The 15,282-nt window shown below is 53.9% G+C and overlaps 4 protein-coding genes across 4 annotated transcripts; all 4 read left to right on the top strand.

Moving 5' to 3' along the window:
- Positions 1 to 82: 82 nt before the first annotated feature.
- Positions 83 to 3,041, top strand: CONPUDRAFT_92256 (uncharacterized protein; the record flags this gene model as incomplete). The annotated part of the gene is made up of 3 exons (XM_007774064.1): positions 83 to 949; positions 1,002 to 2,059; positions 2,111 to 3,041. 3 exons carry the CDS (start codon positions 83 to 85, stop codon positions 3,039 to 3,041), a joined length of 2,856 nt encoding a protein of 951 aa, XP_007772254.1.
- A 1,012-nt stretch (positions 3,042 to 4,053) lies between these two features.
- Positions 4,054 to 5,009, top strand: CONPUDRAFT_75714 (uncharacterized protein; the record flags this gene model as incomplete). The annotated part of the gene is made up of 4 exons (XM_007773717.1): positions 4,054 to 4,096; positions 4,159 to 4,290; positions 4,365 to 4,614; positions 4,670 to 5,009. The coding sequence occupies 4 exons, from the start codon at positions 4,054 to 4,056 to the stop codon at positions 5,007 to 5,009; spliced, it is 765 nt and encodes a 254-aa protein (XP_007771907.1).
- A 1,778-nt stretch (positions 5,010 to 6,787) lies between these two features.
- CONPUDRAFT_128981 (NADH:flavin oxidoreductase/NADH oxidase) lies at positions 6,788 to 10,172 on the top strand. Its single transcript, XM_007774063.1, has 6 exons — positions 6,788 to 7,090; positions 7,147 to 7,588; positions 7,643 to 7,908; positions 7,968 to 9,379; positions 9,437 to 9,810; positions 9,887 to 10,172. Exons 1-4 carry the CDS (start codon positions 6,818 to 6,820, stop codon positions 8,106 to 8,108), a joined length of 1,122 nt encoding a protein of 373 aa, XP_007772253.1. The 5' UTR covers positions 6,788 to 6,817; the 3' UTR covers positions 8,109 to 9,379; positions 9,437 to 9,810; positions 9,887 to 10,172.
- Positions 10,173 to 13,296: 3,124 nt separating this feature from the next.
- CONPUDRAFT_157137 (uncharacterized protein) lies at positions 13,297 to 15,169 on the top strand (the record flags this gene model as incomplete). The annotated part of the gene is made up of 6 exons (XM_007774062.1): positions 13,297 to 13,472; positions 13,535 to 13,693; positions 13,747 to 13,907; positions 13,961 to 14,029; positions 14,086 to 14,533; positions 14,599 to 15,169. 6 exons carry the CDS (start codon positions 13,297 to 13,299, stop codon positions 15,167 to 15,169), a joined length of 1,584 nt encoding a protein of 527 aa, XP_007772252.1.
- Between the last annotated feature and the right edge of the window lie 113 nt (positions 15,170 to 15,282).

Genomic DNA, 15,282 nt, shown 5'->3' with positions numbered 1-15,282 from the left:
CCTCTTTTCCACCCCCACCACCTCTCCTTCCTCTCCTCTTCCCTTCACCGAGAGGAGTCCTAATACCTATTCACTACATACCATGAGAGGCTTATCGACTTCCTGGGTTCTCGCTGCTCTCTTGGTCGCCGGAGGCGTCGAGGCACATCGCAAGTCCCTCTCCTGGGGCCCCAACCTCCCCCACGCCAGTTTCAGCACTAGCTCTGCTTCCTCCCACCTTGCTGCCCGCTCGGTGTCGGACGCTCCTGCCTGCCCATACGCAGCCGCTCATGCCTTCCTTGATTCCCGCTTCCCCAAGGCAGCAGCCGAGGGCTCATCGTACACCGTCCGCAAGGACTCGTACACCGACAAGCGCACCGGAATCACCCACGTCTATGTTGACCAGCTTCTCAACGGCATCCCCGTCGCAGACGGCCACATGAACCTGAACGTCCACAACGGCCGGATCATTTCCTTCGGCAACTCCTTCTTCAACGGCCCAGCCCCAGCCCCTTACTCTGATAGCGGCCTCGCCGCTGACCCTCACCGGGAGTACTGCGCATACCTTGGTGGCGCTTTGGAGGAGCACAGCTTTGCCCAGGCACAGTCTCAGACTGTTTTGGGCAGCAGCCGCCCAAGTGCCCCGGCGCTCGAGGACCTCGCCCACCTGCACGACTCCAACTGTGGTTCCCTCTTCCACCCGCCGCTTGCTACTGACTCGGAGGCATCCGCTCAGTCGGCGCTTCTTGCCTTCCTCGCTCATGCTACTCCCGACAGCGGCCTCGCTTCTTCCCTCCGCAATGACCCGCACGCTCACCTCAACGAGCTGACGGCTCATGTCAACCCTGAGGACAAAGACACGCTTCTCATTGGCGGTGCTCCTGGCTCCGTCAGCGACGTCAAGGCCCGCGTCGTCTACGTGCAGATTCCTGACGGCAAGGGTGGTGTTGGTGTTGAGCTCGTTCACCGCGTAAGTGTTTCCAGCCACCGACTCCTTGCCGTATACTCATTGCGCTATTTAGTTCGAGGTCGAGATGCAGGACAACTGGTATGAGGCTTACGTATCCACCGCTGCTCCCCATCGGATCGTTTCCGTCGTCGACTGGGCTTCCGATGCTCCGACGCACAGCCACCAGTCCAACCCGGCCCGCCGCCCCCGGCCCATTTTCCCGCCTGGTGAACTGAACGCCCGCGTCAAGGGTGTTGGTCGTCCCAGCTTCCCTACGATCCCCATCGCGGGTCTTGGACCCGAGGCGTTCATCAGCGCCGAGATGGCGGCTGAGCTCGGCGCTCTCGAGCACATGGTCGAGGAGGTTGTCGAGCACGTTGTTGAGGACGCCATTGAGGGTGCCCTTGCTGTTGAGCAGCTCCTCGAGGGTGGTGCTGAGGCCTTCCGTGATGCCCTCCGTCACTCCCACTTGGACAAGATTGCCCCCGTCCCCAAACCTGATCAGCCTCCTGAAGTCCCCTTGGCGACGTACAAGGTGTTCCCCTGGGGCATCAACGACCCCGAAGAGGCCGAGACCAAGGTCAAGACCAAGGGTGATCTCCGCAGCATCCAAGTTGAGCGCGTTGACACACTGGCTTCTCCCGCCGGCTGGCACGCCCTCCCCTACAAGAACGATCCAGCTGTTACTGGTGACGAGCCTAGTCTGCCGTTCTGGCATCAGACCAACACCACCTGGGGTAACAACGTGTTCGCTCACGAGAATTGGGAGGGTCGCAATGCATGGGTCTACAACTCCCGTCCGGTCTCCGTCCCCTCCGAGGACCCTGACCACAACGACGCCAAGGGTGGTGCCTTCGTCTTCGACTACGACCCCAAGGTCGGCGCCACCCCTGAGGACCGCATGGAGGACGCCCGCGGCCACATCGACGCTACCGTCACGCAGCTATTCTACACAGCGAACATGGCGCATGACCTGTTCTACCGCTACGGCTTCGACGAGGTGTCCGGTAATTTCCAGCAGTATAACTTCGGCCGCGGTGGTCGTGAGGGCGACGCTGTCATTGCCAACGCACAGGACGGTTCTGGCATGAACAATGCCAACTTCATGACCCCTCCCGATGGCCAGAACGGGTGAGTTGATCGCTGAATGCGGTCTACATCAGTTTGCTGACATGCATATAGTCGCTGCCGCATGTACCTCTGGAACACCGCCGACCCCTACCGCGATGGTGACATGGAGGCTGGTATTGTCGTCCACGAGCTCGCCCATGGTCTGTCGACACGTTTGACTGGTGGCCCGCTCAATTCTGGTTGTCTCGGCTGGGGCGAGTCCGGCGGTATGGGTGAGGGCTGGGGCGACTTCCTCGCCACCACCATCCGCGCGGAGGCACCCGTCAAGGACGGTCTCAATGACTACGCCATGGGTGCCTGGGCCGCCAACCGCCCCACCGGCATTCGGAACTACCCCTACTCGCTCGACAAGGCGAAGAACCCGAGCACGTACAAGACGCTCGACAAGCCCGGCTATTGGGGTGTCCACGCCATCGGCGAGGTTTGGGCTGAGATACTCTGGGTTGTTGAGGACAAGCTCGTTACGAAGCATGGCTGGGCCGCGGGCCTCTTCCCGCCCGAGGCTGACGCGAACGGCCGGTTGCCCGAGACCGCATTCGACAAGGAGACGGGCTTCTACCGCCACCCGGACACGCTTACCGCCCTCCCCACCCACCTGCGCGCAAGTGCAAGCGGCAAGGCGGACGGCGAGCAGCGCCTCGTGCCCAAGCACGGCAACACGCTGCTCGTGCAGCTGGTCATCGACGGCATGAAGCTGCAGAAGTGCTCGCCGGGCTTCACGGACGCGCGCGACGCGATCATCCAGGCGGACGAGGTGCTCACCGGCGGCGAGAATGTGTGCGCGCTCTGGGAAGGCTTTGCGGAGCGCGGGCTGGGTGTTAACGCGCGCGTTGACGGGCGTACCCCCTGGGGCGGAGGAATCCGCACCGATGGGTACAAGGTCCCCACGGAGTGCGGCGGCGAGGAGGACCCTACGCCGGAGCCGGCGCCCGAGGACCCGAAGGACCCTGATGACGACTGTGGTCCTTTTGGCTGGTGTTAGAGGGCGGATCGGCGTAGCTGATGAGGGGAGAGGGGGTATTGGATAGATGGATAGATGACAGGCAGTGGGTGCGCACCCCGGATATCCAGCCCCGTGTCATTGACGTGTGCGGGGCTCGTATACACTGATCGTCTGCCTCTGATAGGCGGGGTGCCACCCGACTCTGGACTGACTGACTGACTGGCTTCGTTGGAAGTATATCCAATTCCATAGATGAGCGTCTCGGTTGATAACCTTGCCGTTTTTTTCCATGATCGCGACCATTTCTCCCCCTCGTTGACATTCGTGTCGCGTCGCCTGCATACCACCCCACGCCTGTCTTTCTGTTTCCTCGTACTTGACTGCAGCATCATGACCCCCATCGGCACACGCGCTCACGACCTCCATCTTCATACTTATCTTGGACTGATGATACATGATATCTGTCTAGCAATCGGCTTTTTTGTTATAGATTGGCTTGTCGTAATTCCGTTAAACACGTTAGTTTGTACATGTATATTGAAATGATCTATGGTTTCGTATATTTTTGTGTGATTATTGTGGGGGAGAGTCTTCGCAGACGCGAAGACGCTTTAGCAGGCTTCACAAGCACACAGCGCACGCTCCCGCCGTTTTGCCGGCGGAGAGCACATCTGTTTTCACATCCAAGAAGTTCGTGGTTCACTGACCTAGCTAAGACCTAGCTAATTAATCCTGCACATAAATTACATTAATATTATATTCGATATTTATGCTTCACTGTTGGCCATTTTCCCGGTTTCCCAATAAACGAACATTCGTACCACTATCCACAACTTCAGAACTCTCCTTCACGAACAATGAGTACATAATGCCTAAACTGTATGATTGTAGTCGTGCGTACACTTCAACACTTCAACAATGAAACTGTTTACCCACCCAAGTCGCGGAATCGTCTCCAATGTTTTGTTGCGACCCTAGATGTACGATGTCCCTGCTCAGTTAAAACGGGCCAAACATAACGGCGTTGAACACAGGCTTTGCGACTTGGGTAATGAGTGAAGTTACGTTTCTCATTCCTTTTGCTGCTGTACAATGTAAGTTTCCAACTTTAGTTGTTGTACCACTCCAATAACCTGAACACACTGTGGTCCTATAGCTGCCATGGTTATGCGCCTGTACGCACTGTCAAATGGGCACAAGAAAACTCTGATGTGCATGACCATCTGTCTTCTGCTGGAGCAGTCAGTGAATGCCATCGTGTCAGGTGTTGCATTTCGCGGAATGAACAGTGAGTGGCCATCTGGCGTATTTGCTGAGACTGTTGCCTTATGAAATGCATATGCTTCGTCGCATAACTCGTAGCTTCAACGATGACGGAAGCTAACTTCTCGGGGGTTTACGCATGCATGTATAGTTCACTCAGTTTGCCGGTTTGGGTCATGACGATCGTCAAATGCGGGTTCTTGCTCTTCCAAACCATCATTATTGCCTTGACATGGCATCGCTTTTGGGTCTATCTCAGGGAGACTCAACAGCGGCTGACTTTTGAGCTCTGGTCGAAGGATGATATATGGATTGTCCTCGTAAGAGACAACACCATGCTTTACCTCGTGTGAGGCCGCATCCATATTATGTCCTGATTTTTATGTCTCTGATATCCTCGATAGATCATCTTTACCTTTGATCTTTGTCGCAATAATGGACGCAGATCAAGGTCTTTCTGAGGTCAGCCGTCTGAATCACCAAGTCGGCGGCAACGTTACTGAAGCACCGTCACTGTCTCTTGCACAGACTCCCACTCTTGGGCTATCGGTGATTAGCGTCGTCCTGGAGCTTCTATGGACCTCGGTAATCGGCCCACGCATGATCCTCAATATCAAAGGATACGACACACCCGTTAGGATGAGCCAGGGCCCGGCGACGTTGCCAGTCATACAGGACAAAGCAACGAAGTGCGACATTCAACTAAGCATCATGGTGCATAGGGAAACTTCCATCATTGAGTAGAAGCCAAGGCGGAAAAATGAAGAAGGCTCACGATGTTGGACAATGGGATGCTCATGTTATTCACTACGGGCGATACCTTGATAAGCGACACTTCGGTTATCCTTGGTAAGAAACTCACGAGCTCCGGTTCTGAAATGTTTTATATCCCTGCATAAGTCTTTTTCAGGTCAGAAATTATAACTTGCTTACATGGAACAAATCAAACCCCCATAACGGAGCTGACGAATTTAAGTCTTTGGAGATGCACGTCAACAGCCAAACTCACAACGACATAAAGCACCCCCGCTGATGACACGCGTTTCTTACGCTGGGAAGGAAAACATGATTGTCAGTCATGACCAAAGCGTGCATTCGACTCAAATAATAGTGTGAAGTCTCTTACCCAGATAACATCGACCTGATGAATAATGCGTGAGTTATTAGAAACGGGTTATGTGAAAGATGGGAATCACCAACCTCGCGATTGAAACACAATGCTATGCCTGACGTCAAGGGAAAATATGGAACGGATGGCATTCGGAGACGCACCATAGTCATATATCGTGATTGATAGAATACCAGCTAATGGGTTCACAGTAAGAGAAATTATCCTAAACCAGATCACGTCTATCACCCACCGTAGGCGTAGCCTGTAACTTGCAAGTTCTGCACGGTTGATATCAGAGACTCGGACATTTGAACCTTGTACCTAGATACGAAGGTCGAAACGGGTGGATGAGAAGTCCTTCTCTCAGAAGTGTGATGAAGGCGTCACTTTTTAAGGATATACTCTATGCTGTTACATGGTGTCCAAATGCTTCGGCTCCCGTCATTCATAGCTGGCAAACCAAGACGCACATTTACACCGCGTTGACTCATCTATTCTCAGCATCAGCTTCACCCATAGAATTCATGATTTTATCTCACACGCCCCTGTCAGTCCCCGAAGTGATGACATCAATGCGCCATCAAACGGAGCAATGAGAGATCAGCTAAAGGCTGTCTTAGTTACTTGTGGCCGTTAGACGATGCGTAATGAGGTGACTAGGCGCTGGATATGTTGGCTGGGCGTTTTCCTCGCGCTCAAAGCTAGCCAAGATGGCGCGCTAGTTGTGGATCTATGTTGAACTTACCCGTTAATGTCGGATCTTTGGATCAAGGTATCAGTGGCTGGGAGGGACAGGCAGTGTGTGGCAGTATAATCCGAAGCACCTCTGAGCAAGGTCACAGATTCTTCGTTGATATTTCAAACGATATCATTATCTTGGGCCAAGAGTCTGGTACGGATTGTTCCGCGGGCGTTAACTAGCGGGTGTCAGATGTACCGGAGCTGGATCGCGGTTCCACACCTCCTGGCCAGTGCCGCTGAAAGAACTACACCAGAGCTGGCTCGAATGAGCTGCAAGCCCCCGAATAGTTGGGAGTGTTTGCATACCTCATATTTCATAGTACCTCAAAAGCAAGATGAAAATTGCGGACAAACCGTCGAGGCGATCCAAGCTCGGGACTTGCCTTTGCTTGCGCTTGGTACATGCCTAAAAGTGGAGATTCTGCCCCTAATAGCCCACCGGTCGCTGTAGCCGATTGCCGGTAGCTTAGGCTAGATCTGTTCTTCCGCGCCATATCGATCCATGGTTTGTCAGCTTGAGCTGAATGTCGAGAATTCTACTTAATATTTGTCGTTAGTCAGAAATTAGTCAGAAACAAGGCCCAGGATAACGTTCACCCACGACAGGCTAGCGTGCTCAGCGATACATAAATAAGCCAACGAGGATGGGAACGGGAAGGCAAACCACTTCCGCCCGCACCATTTACTCTTCATCTTTACAATGACCGTCGAGACTGGCACCCCTGCACTCTTCCAGCCTATTCGAGTTGGTGATCTTGATCTGAAGCATCGCATTGTCCTCGCCCCACTGACAAGGTTTCGCGGGTATGATGATCATGTCCCCGGGCCGCAAGCCGCTACCTACTATTCCCAGCGGGCCAGCATGCCCGGTACGCTCTTGATCACGGAGGCGACGTTCATCGCCGCACCTGCTGGCGGCTATGCGAATGTACCGGGCATCTACACCGATGCACAGATTGAAGGATGGAAGAAGGTGCGCGGACTAAACGACATCGAGCTTATCTATCACTCACACGAGAGCTTGTTTAGATCACGGACAACGTACACGCTAAAGGTTCCTATATCTACCTCCAGCTTTGGGCACTGGGCCGCGCAGCCGACCCAAAGTTCCTCGCATCTGAGGGGCACGAACTCGTCGGTGCCTCCGATATACCGCTAGAGGACTACGCCAAAGCAGGCCTCCCAGCACCCCGGGTGCTGACGATACCTGAGATCAAGGAGTACGTCCAGCTGTATGCGAACGCCGCGCAGAACGCAATCAAGGCAGGCTTCGACGGCGTCGAGATCCACGGAGCAAACGGATACCTCATAGACCAGTTCCTCCAGGACGTGAGCAATACGCGCACAGACGAGTATGGTGGCAGCATCGAGAGTCGAGCAAAGTTTGCTCTCGAGGTCGTAGATGCCGTCGTGAATGCTATCGGTGCCCCTAAAACCGGTATTCGCCTGAGCCCGTGGAGCAAATTCCAAGGTAAGTGCGATAGCTTGGTGCTCATCGTGCTTGATTTGACGATGGGACGTACAGACATGGGGATGAAGGATCCGATTCCTACCTACACTTATTATGTGAACGAGCTCAGGAAGCGCAACCTCTCCTACATCCACGTCGTCGAGCCGCGCGTCAACGGGAACGTGGACGTTAAAGAATGGACCGGTTCGAACGACTTCATCCGCGAAATCTGGGGCGACCGTCCCTACATCACGGCTGGCGGGTACACTCGCGAGCAGGCACTCAAGACTGCCCAGGAGAAGGGCGGCCTGATCGCCTTTGGGAGACTATACATATCAAACGTGAGTTCTCAGCGGGCTTACTAGCGTCAGTTGGTTAAATTCATGTCCCGTGTCTTCAGCCCGACCTGCCTCGACGCCTATTGGAAGACATTCCTTTGACGAAGCCTGACAGGACCAAATTCTACCTTCCTGGAAGCCACACGCCGGAGGGTTATACCGACTGGGAGTTTGCGGATGTGCCCACGAAAGCTAGAATATGATCATATATCTAAGACTAGGATCTTACAGGATCTTTTGTATCATAGATGTGCCTAGACTCCAAGCCCTTGGGTGTAAGGGAACAGATATCATCTCTCAGGATACTTTTCCGACCTGGTGCTGATCACTACCCTGACAAACATCACGCTCCAAAAACCACCAGAAGGAAGTCGATCAGACAGCTCGATATACTCTATACCGTATTGCGGATATATGTTCAGTGTGACAAGATATGTGCAGACAGATATTTACTATGCTATCGAAGCAGGAAGGAAGTGAGGATGTAAGTAACTACAAGCGTAAAAATACAGTGGTCCCAAGCTAGCCAGGATATTAACGAGTCCAAAGGCTCAGTATCTATGTATCTATCCTATGCGACTCCAATGAATGTGAGGAAACATCGACAACAGACCAGTACACAAACTCGCCGCGCAGGTTAAGCTACGACAGCTTTTCTATGGCGAAGTAACGGGAAAAAGGCAACGGATATACGGAAAACAAAAAGAAAGAGTAAACGTCTATGCCCATTGCAGACCCCAACCAGCCTTGGCAACCCTCGAGGCCGCCATGAACCCAGTCGACGCAAAGATGAGGGTGAGGCATAACACCTGCGCCTTCCAAAACTCGCCCGTGTCGAGGTTGATGAGCGCGCCGGCGACGGGCGTGCCGATGAGGACGCCGAGGCCGCCGCACGTGAAGCCCATGCCCATCCACGTGCCGACGCGGCCCATGTCGGGCGTCAGGCTCGCCATCGTGCTCGCGGGCAGGGACACGTACGTGCCCGAGAAGAAGCCGTAGAGGACCGCGAACGCGAGGAGCCCGCTCGTGCTGGTGACGCCGAGCCAGCCACAGGCGAGCACGCCGGAGATGAACGCGAAGGGGATCATCATGTTGAGCGGGCCGATGTAGTCCGCGACGAGGTTCGGCAGCACGCGGCCGAAGCTCGAGGCGGCGTTGAGGATGGCGAGGAAGTAGAAGGAGAGCTCGTCGCCCGCGTTGGTGCGGGTGAGTGCGTACGAGGAGATGTAGAAGAAGGGGATGTACATCCCGGCAAAGGCGATGAAAGCGCCGATGCAGAAGAGGGCGTAGGGGGGATATTTGAAGGCAGGAAGGTCGATGAGTCTGCGGCGGGCGGCGGGCGTGACGCGCTGGCGCATGACGGCAAGCGATATGGCGAGAGTACCGAGGGCGATGAAGCCGATTGCTCGCGTCGCCCATGCAAAGCCTACCTGAGCCAGTAGTTGCCGAAATACGGCCGGATAAATAACACCACCTTGGAGACATGAGGTGAGTTGCAGAGAAATCATGTGAGTTTAGATTGTCGGCTTACCGATACTGCTTCCACTGGCTGCCACTCCCACAGCGAAACTTCTCCACCTCTTGAAGTAGGTGGCCAGAATTGCGACGGAAGGAACAAAAAGACAACCAGAACCAATACCAAAGGCAACTCCCTGAGCGAGGAAGACTTGATAGTACTCGGTTGAGATACTCGTCATCATGATACCAAACACGACAAGTACGGTGCCTGTTGAGACGAGCGTTGTGAAATAGCCCATGTCGAAGATAGGGCCTGTGAGGACCCCGACGATCATGGTCAGACAAGGCTGGAGCGAGCCGATCCACGCGATGTCGCTGGCGCTCTGCGACGCGAGAAGATTGGTCTCGTAGTAGGTCTGATAAGCGCCGAAAGTGTTGCAGATCCCCCTGTATCATTCCAAAAACATTTGTTAGGTTTTCTATTCCCACCCGAGAACAAACACGAGGCTCGGGGGCGACGCACCATGAGCTGAAGAAGAGGAAGAAAGAACCCAAGACCTGAAGCCATGCAACGACACCACCGTCGGGAATGTCGTCTCCGGGAGCGAGGACCTTGTCCGCCGAGGTGTTGGTCTTCTCTCTGACTTCAACATCCGCGAGCGTGTTTGTCTCGCTGTGGCTGCGGTTCGGGTCGAGGAACGACGGCTGATTCCGCAGCTGCTGTTCTTGTCCGGGGAGAGCGGCCATGAGGCTGGACAGACGAGAGGAAGCGCGGAAAATGCGCGAGGCGGGGACGGTGAGAGGATGCGGGAGGGTTTGGGCCGTGGCAAGGAGGTCGCTTGCAACTTAAAAGAGGTGTCCCACCGGGCGATGAATAGCCCAGGCGGCGCTCAGATTGGCTGAGCGTTTTCTACGAGTGATGGGCGGATTACTTGATCTGGAGGGACGACACAAGGGAACGAGGCCGAGGGACCGGTGCTGATCTTGATAGGATAGCCGACGTGACTCTATGTCCCAAAGTATGAACTTTGTGCCGGGTTACGTTAACGAGGATGTCTGGTATCGCTGGTGTGAGGCACGGGTGAGATATTCTCGAAGACACCTCGAAACAACATCGTTCCTTAAAGGCAAACTGTGGTTTCGAGCCAGTGACTCGAGAAATGGGGGATGCTGACAGATGCTGATGAACGACTTGAAACGCCAAGGGTCGGACGGACGGACGTCGTCCGATGAGCTAAAAGGTGATTAAAATCGAGCGGGCGACCAGACTTCGGAGCATTCTGTGTGGGCCAAACGCTAGCTTGCATGAACCAACAGCCGATCGGCGAGATAGACCGAGACTGACGAATAGGCAATGCAGTCGAATAATGGCGGCATGGCATGGTCTGGTCTGGCATGGTGCGCACTGTGCACGGCCGTATTGGCAGCGTGAGACGAAGATGACAGCGACCGGGTCAACTTTGGCGAATGAAGGGGCACGATGAGATTTGGATCATATGAAACGGAGGCATGGTAAAGGTTGTCAGAGCCGGCGGATGAGGCAATTGATAGTCTCAGTACTCCATATGCTGATACACCCGGCGGACTCACCTTCACCCGGCTCTCATCACCTTCCTCTTATCTTCCTCTGACCTTTCATGTCCGAGTCATCTATAGGTAAATATTGGCTCTAGTGGTTCTCGGTCACGCCCCAGGCCTCGGGATAAGGGAATATTTTGTGAGTGGATATGTCATTGAGCATCCGAACATGGTGAAACAAGAGCGTCATGGAGGAAGGCGTCGCAAAATTTCCGGCCCTAACGCCGACCGCTTGGCTGACCGACGCCAACTCGGCTACCGCCGGTACGCAGATCTTGTACGTAAGCAACCTGACACGTGGATCTCATTATGGATGACGTCGCTCGCTTACACCGAATGAAACGAGACCTTGCTCTGCTTGAGAGTTGACGATGCGATCTTTGGTTACCCGCAGTGTCCTGAGAGTGAAGTTCGTGGCGCAGGTACTAATGGAGAATTATCGCATGAAGTCATAGAATGATTGGCGTCCGTATTCGAGCCGCGGAAGCAGATCTTCCGACCGTGACCACAACGGTCGGAACACACCAATATTAGATTCGGATAAGTGAGTAGTCGTGGAAGATTGCCGGTGATCGTTCCTTCGAGCCTTGTCTACTTTGGGCAGATTGCGATAAACACGAGCGTGCTGCGTGACCTTGAGTATGCAGCTAGCGAATAGCCTTGGTCAGTTGAGGGCGGGCATCAGGATTTTGACACGTGTATTAACCGCACTTTCCTGACTTTACCAGAGTGAACCTACTTTCCCAAAATTTGAAACCACAATTCTGCTACATTTGAGGATCCAAATCGGTTTGAAAGACTCGTAGCTTACTCTTCGTAATGAGATTTGCAGCTTCAATGCCCCCTGATGTGATTTTCTAGCCAAATATTCTCTAGTAAAGAGCCGAAAATACCAAAAAAGTAGGTTCATCTCGGCAAAGTCAGGATAATGCTGGTAAAGCGGCTTGTCATTTTCCTGATGCGCCGCCCTTGGGTGGTAATAGTCGGACCGGCCAAGACACGGAGACTTGCAAGTAGAGCTTCGCAGTATCAAAACGTGGGGAGGACTTAAATTGGTTTATACGTGAACGCTTTCAACTTTCAGGTACCCTGTCATCTGAGCAACTTTAGGTCATCTCTTTTATAGCCGTTGTATCCTTAGGTTACATGTGCAGCCCTCAAGCAACGAATACCGTCTTAGTGGAGATTGCATCGGAGATCATCGATTTCCCACTCGACTATGGCGATATGTGCTCCAAAGAGAAGCTAGTGGCGGAGATTGCGGATACTTGCGTTGAGCGTTCGAATTTTGACACAATATCGACAAGGACACGTAACTCATCCTAGTTCTCCGCAGAGTCTCTTACTTTGTTGCATGTAACACGACATTGACATCTCCGGATAAGAGTTGACAATGTCGTATATTGTATTGCGCATGAACTAGCATTCGCTGAAATTACAAAGTCGCGCTTTAAAGCCGAAATGTACTATACGCCGTGTGTCGCCCTCGTGTTTGGTCATAGCTTTATAACGCAATATGATAAAATGCACTTTCATCACCAGCTCTTCGAAGCCTTGACTGCACATTATATCCGAGTCATTCCATGAATAAGGGTGATTACAAAAATCCAGGATGCCTACTATGTTGCGTTTCTATACTTCGGGACAGACTTGCTGGTGAGAATATTATCGTTGGTCGCTCTCGCACAGTCTAATCACCCTCGCGACTTAGTCCTCTACCGACCGAGATACACACAAATAGCTTGAAGTCTTAGTTCGAAGCAGCCATTCGGGGTGAAATCATGTTTGCCAGTTGCTGTCGGCTGCTTAAATTGGGGCTCGACTTTATCATCATACGCTCTGGTGGTAAGCAATAACACACCCCGTACCAAGTTGTACTAATTGCTGAAGAAAACATTGTCAACCTGCATGACCTTTGCAGAGCTGCTCTCCTGGCAAGCAATGAAACGTGCCCAATGGGGAAAACTGTGGCAGCATAGCCTTAAGTACTCCATCTCGCAACTTGCTGTATAAATGGGAAGTACGGTACAGATGTTTGATGCACATCCTCAACAGTTCTTGGCTTCGGGCAGTGCACTGTGCAAAAGCATCGGGTTGGTCGCCCGCATACAACCTTGATACAACCTCGAGTGGTTGAAGTTGAAGGAACGCCGGAATTTGCCGAATCCAGAACTCTGTCTCGTGACATCACTTTCGACTTCATCGTCCACATGCGGAAGCAAAACCGAGGAATGCCAATGACGTTGCGCTTATTTGGAGGACATCGAAGCTCGCCCGGAGCAGAACAAGAACCTTGTTCTCCTCGTCCAACTCGCTGTCACGCCAGATTGACCCAGCTCTCCAGACTACCGTAACATGTCCTTCAAAGCAGCGCAGCCACTCTTCCCGCCTCCTTCAGGTCCACCCTCGTCCCTGTCACCTCAGAGATGGCCAGGAATTACGCCAGACACAACGCGGTCTCTCCTCAAGACGCTCGAAGACAACCACAAGCGATGGCATATCTTTTTTGACATGGAGAAGGAGTTCCACGAGTACGTTCCCTCACCTGATTTATGGCATAACAAATAGAGCTCAATCTCTCATCCACGCACAGTCATGCATCCCACCATCTGCTCGCCATCTGGGCGATGGGCGCTCAGGGGCCCGTCATCGAGGCTGCCTATCAGACTCACTGCGAATTCCAGACCCCGGCGTTCGACTCTCCAGGTCCCATCGACCATAACAACTTCTGGGATCATCTCGGAAATCAAAAGTGAGGCGCTTCCTTCGCTAGAGTTCCGTTGATGCTGACATGCATTTTCCAAGGTACTATCAGGCATATCTAGCGTTCTTCCGAGAAGAGTTGCAGAAGAAGGGTTTCTCAAAGACGTTCGAGGAATATGTCTTTTCGAAAAAGGCCAACTACAATGATGAGCTGGTCGCGCAGGGAAAGAAACATCCAGAGATGCTGAATCGCATCGTTGATGGTGAGCTGAAATACCTTCCATCTCAATGCGTTGCCGACGTGTGCAACGGCAAGGCTTATTCCATCCCTACATCCACGTCGGCTACGGGGCCGAGTTTGGGCTCTTGGGTCAGGCAGCCGAGGGTGAGTATATGTTAGTAAGACACTCTACGCCGTACTCAAAACCTCCGCTTCTCCAGGCCTCGCTATGACGGCTATTCACCCCGCTCTCTCTAGCGACCTCCTTCCGCCCGCCTTCTTCAGTGAACCTTCCATTGGCGAAACCATCTCCAACACCGTCAGCTCGCTCACCAACCTTTCGCTCGACGACTTCCTCTCTCCATCGCTGCCCGACCTCGCCTCGCTCTCCGCGAGCAAAGTCTCCGTGCATCCATTCACGATCCTCGCCCGCGTCCAAACCGATAAAAGGTTCGATAACGTGCCCGCGCCGAACCCGTTCACGTTGTACGAGGACCTCATCGGCAAATACGGCCCCGCAATCCGCGAGTACGCCGCGCTCTGGCAGCCTAATACGAGCAGCCCGGCGCTTGTCGCGAGTCATGTCGAAGAGCTATCGTGGTTGAACGTGATCATCTATGGCATTGCTGGGTGGAAGGAAGACGGGCGGTATAATGCCGATTTCTTCTAGTGCGTTTTCCTTCCGCAAGCTTTTCATCTATGGAGCGCTACCGTACTCACGACGGGACACACAGCATGCACCTAGTCACCTCCGTGCTATTCACCCCCTCCCTGCTCGCCTACCTCACCCCCTCCTCCCAATCTCTCCTCCTGCGCGCCTACTTCGCCGTCGCCCTCGCATGGTACGTCATCCGCGGGCGCCCCGCACTCCACATCGCCCCCTTCCTGCGCGGCACCTCCGCGCTCCTCACGCACCCAACCCTGCGCGGCCCCGCGCCCTCCCCGTCCAAAGAGACACTGCCGAGCCCGTCCGACGCGCTCGCGCACACGCCCAACGCGTGGCTGCCCATCGTGCAGACGACGCTCGTGCACCCCAACGACCACCTGTGCAAGATCCAGCGCGCGCTGGCGCACTTTGGGAGCGCGTACGGCACGCGCGAGCGCGGGCACTGGGGGGAGACGGAGCTCGCGGGCGCGGAGGAGCTTGATGGGAGTCTGTTTCTGCGTGTGGCGAGGCTCACGGCGGACAGGCTGCAGTGGATGCGCGAGGGCGAGGAGAGGGAGCAGTTTGATTTTGGTGGGTTTTATGCGACGGAGCGGGAGAAGGAGGTGCATAACGTGGCGGGAGTGGATGTGCTTGTGTAAATAGGTACAGGGTATAGGCAGTGTACAACATGCCGGGAGAGAAGAGACGATGCCTCAAAATGTCTGTGTATTAGTACATGATATCATGCATGTGTCCGTGATATGCTATAGAT

The sequence above is a fragment of the Coniophora puteana genome, assembly GCF_000271625.1.
Source record: "Coniophora puteana RWD-64-598 SS2 unplaced genomic scaffold CONPUscaffold_11, whole genome shotgun sequence".
Classification (NCBI taxonomy): domain Eukaryota; kingdom Fungi; phylum Basidiomycota; class Agaricomycetes; order Boletales; family Coniophoraceae; genus Coniophora; species Coniophora puteana.
The sequence above is the reverse complement of the archived record's forward strand: the minus strand, read 5'-3'. Positions and strand labels throughout refer to the sequence as shown.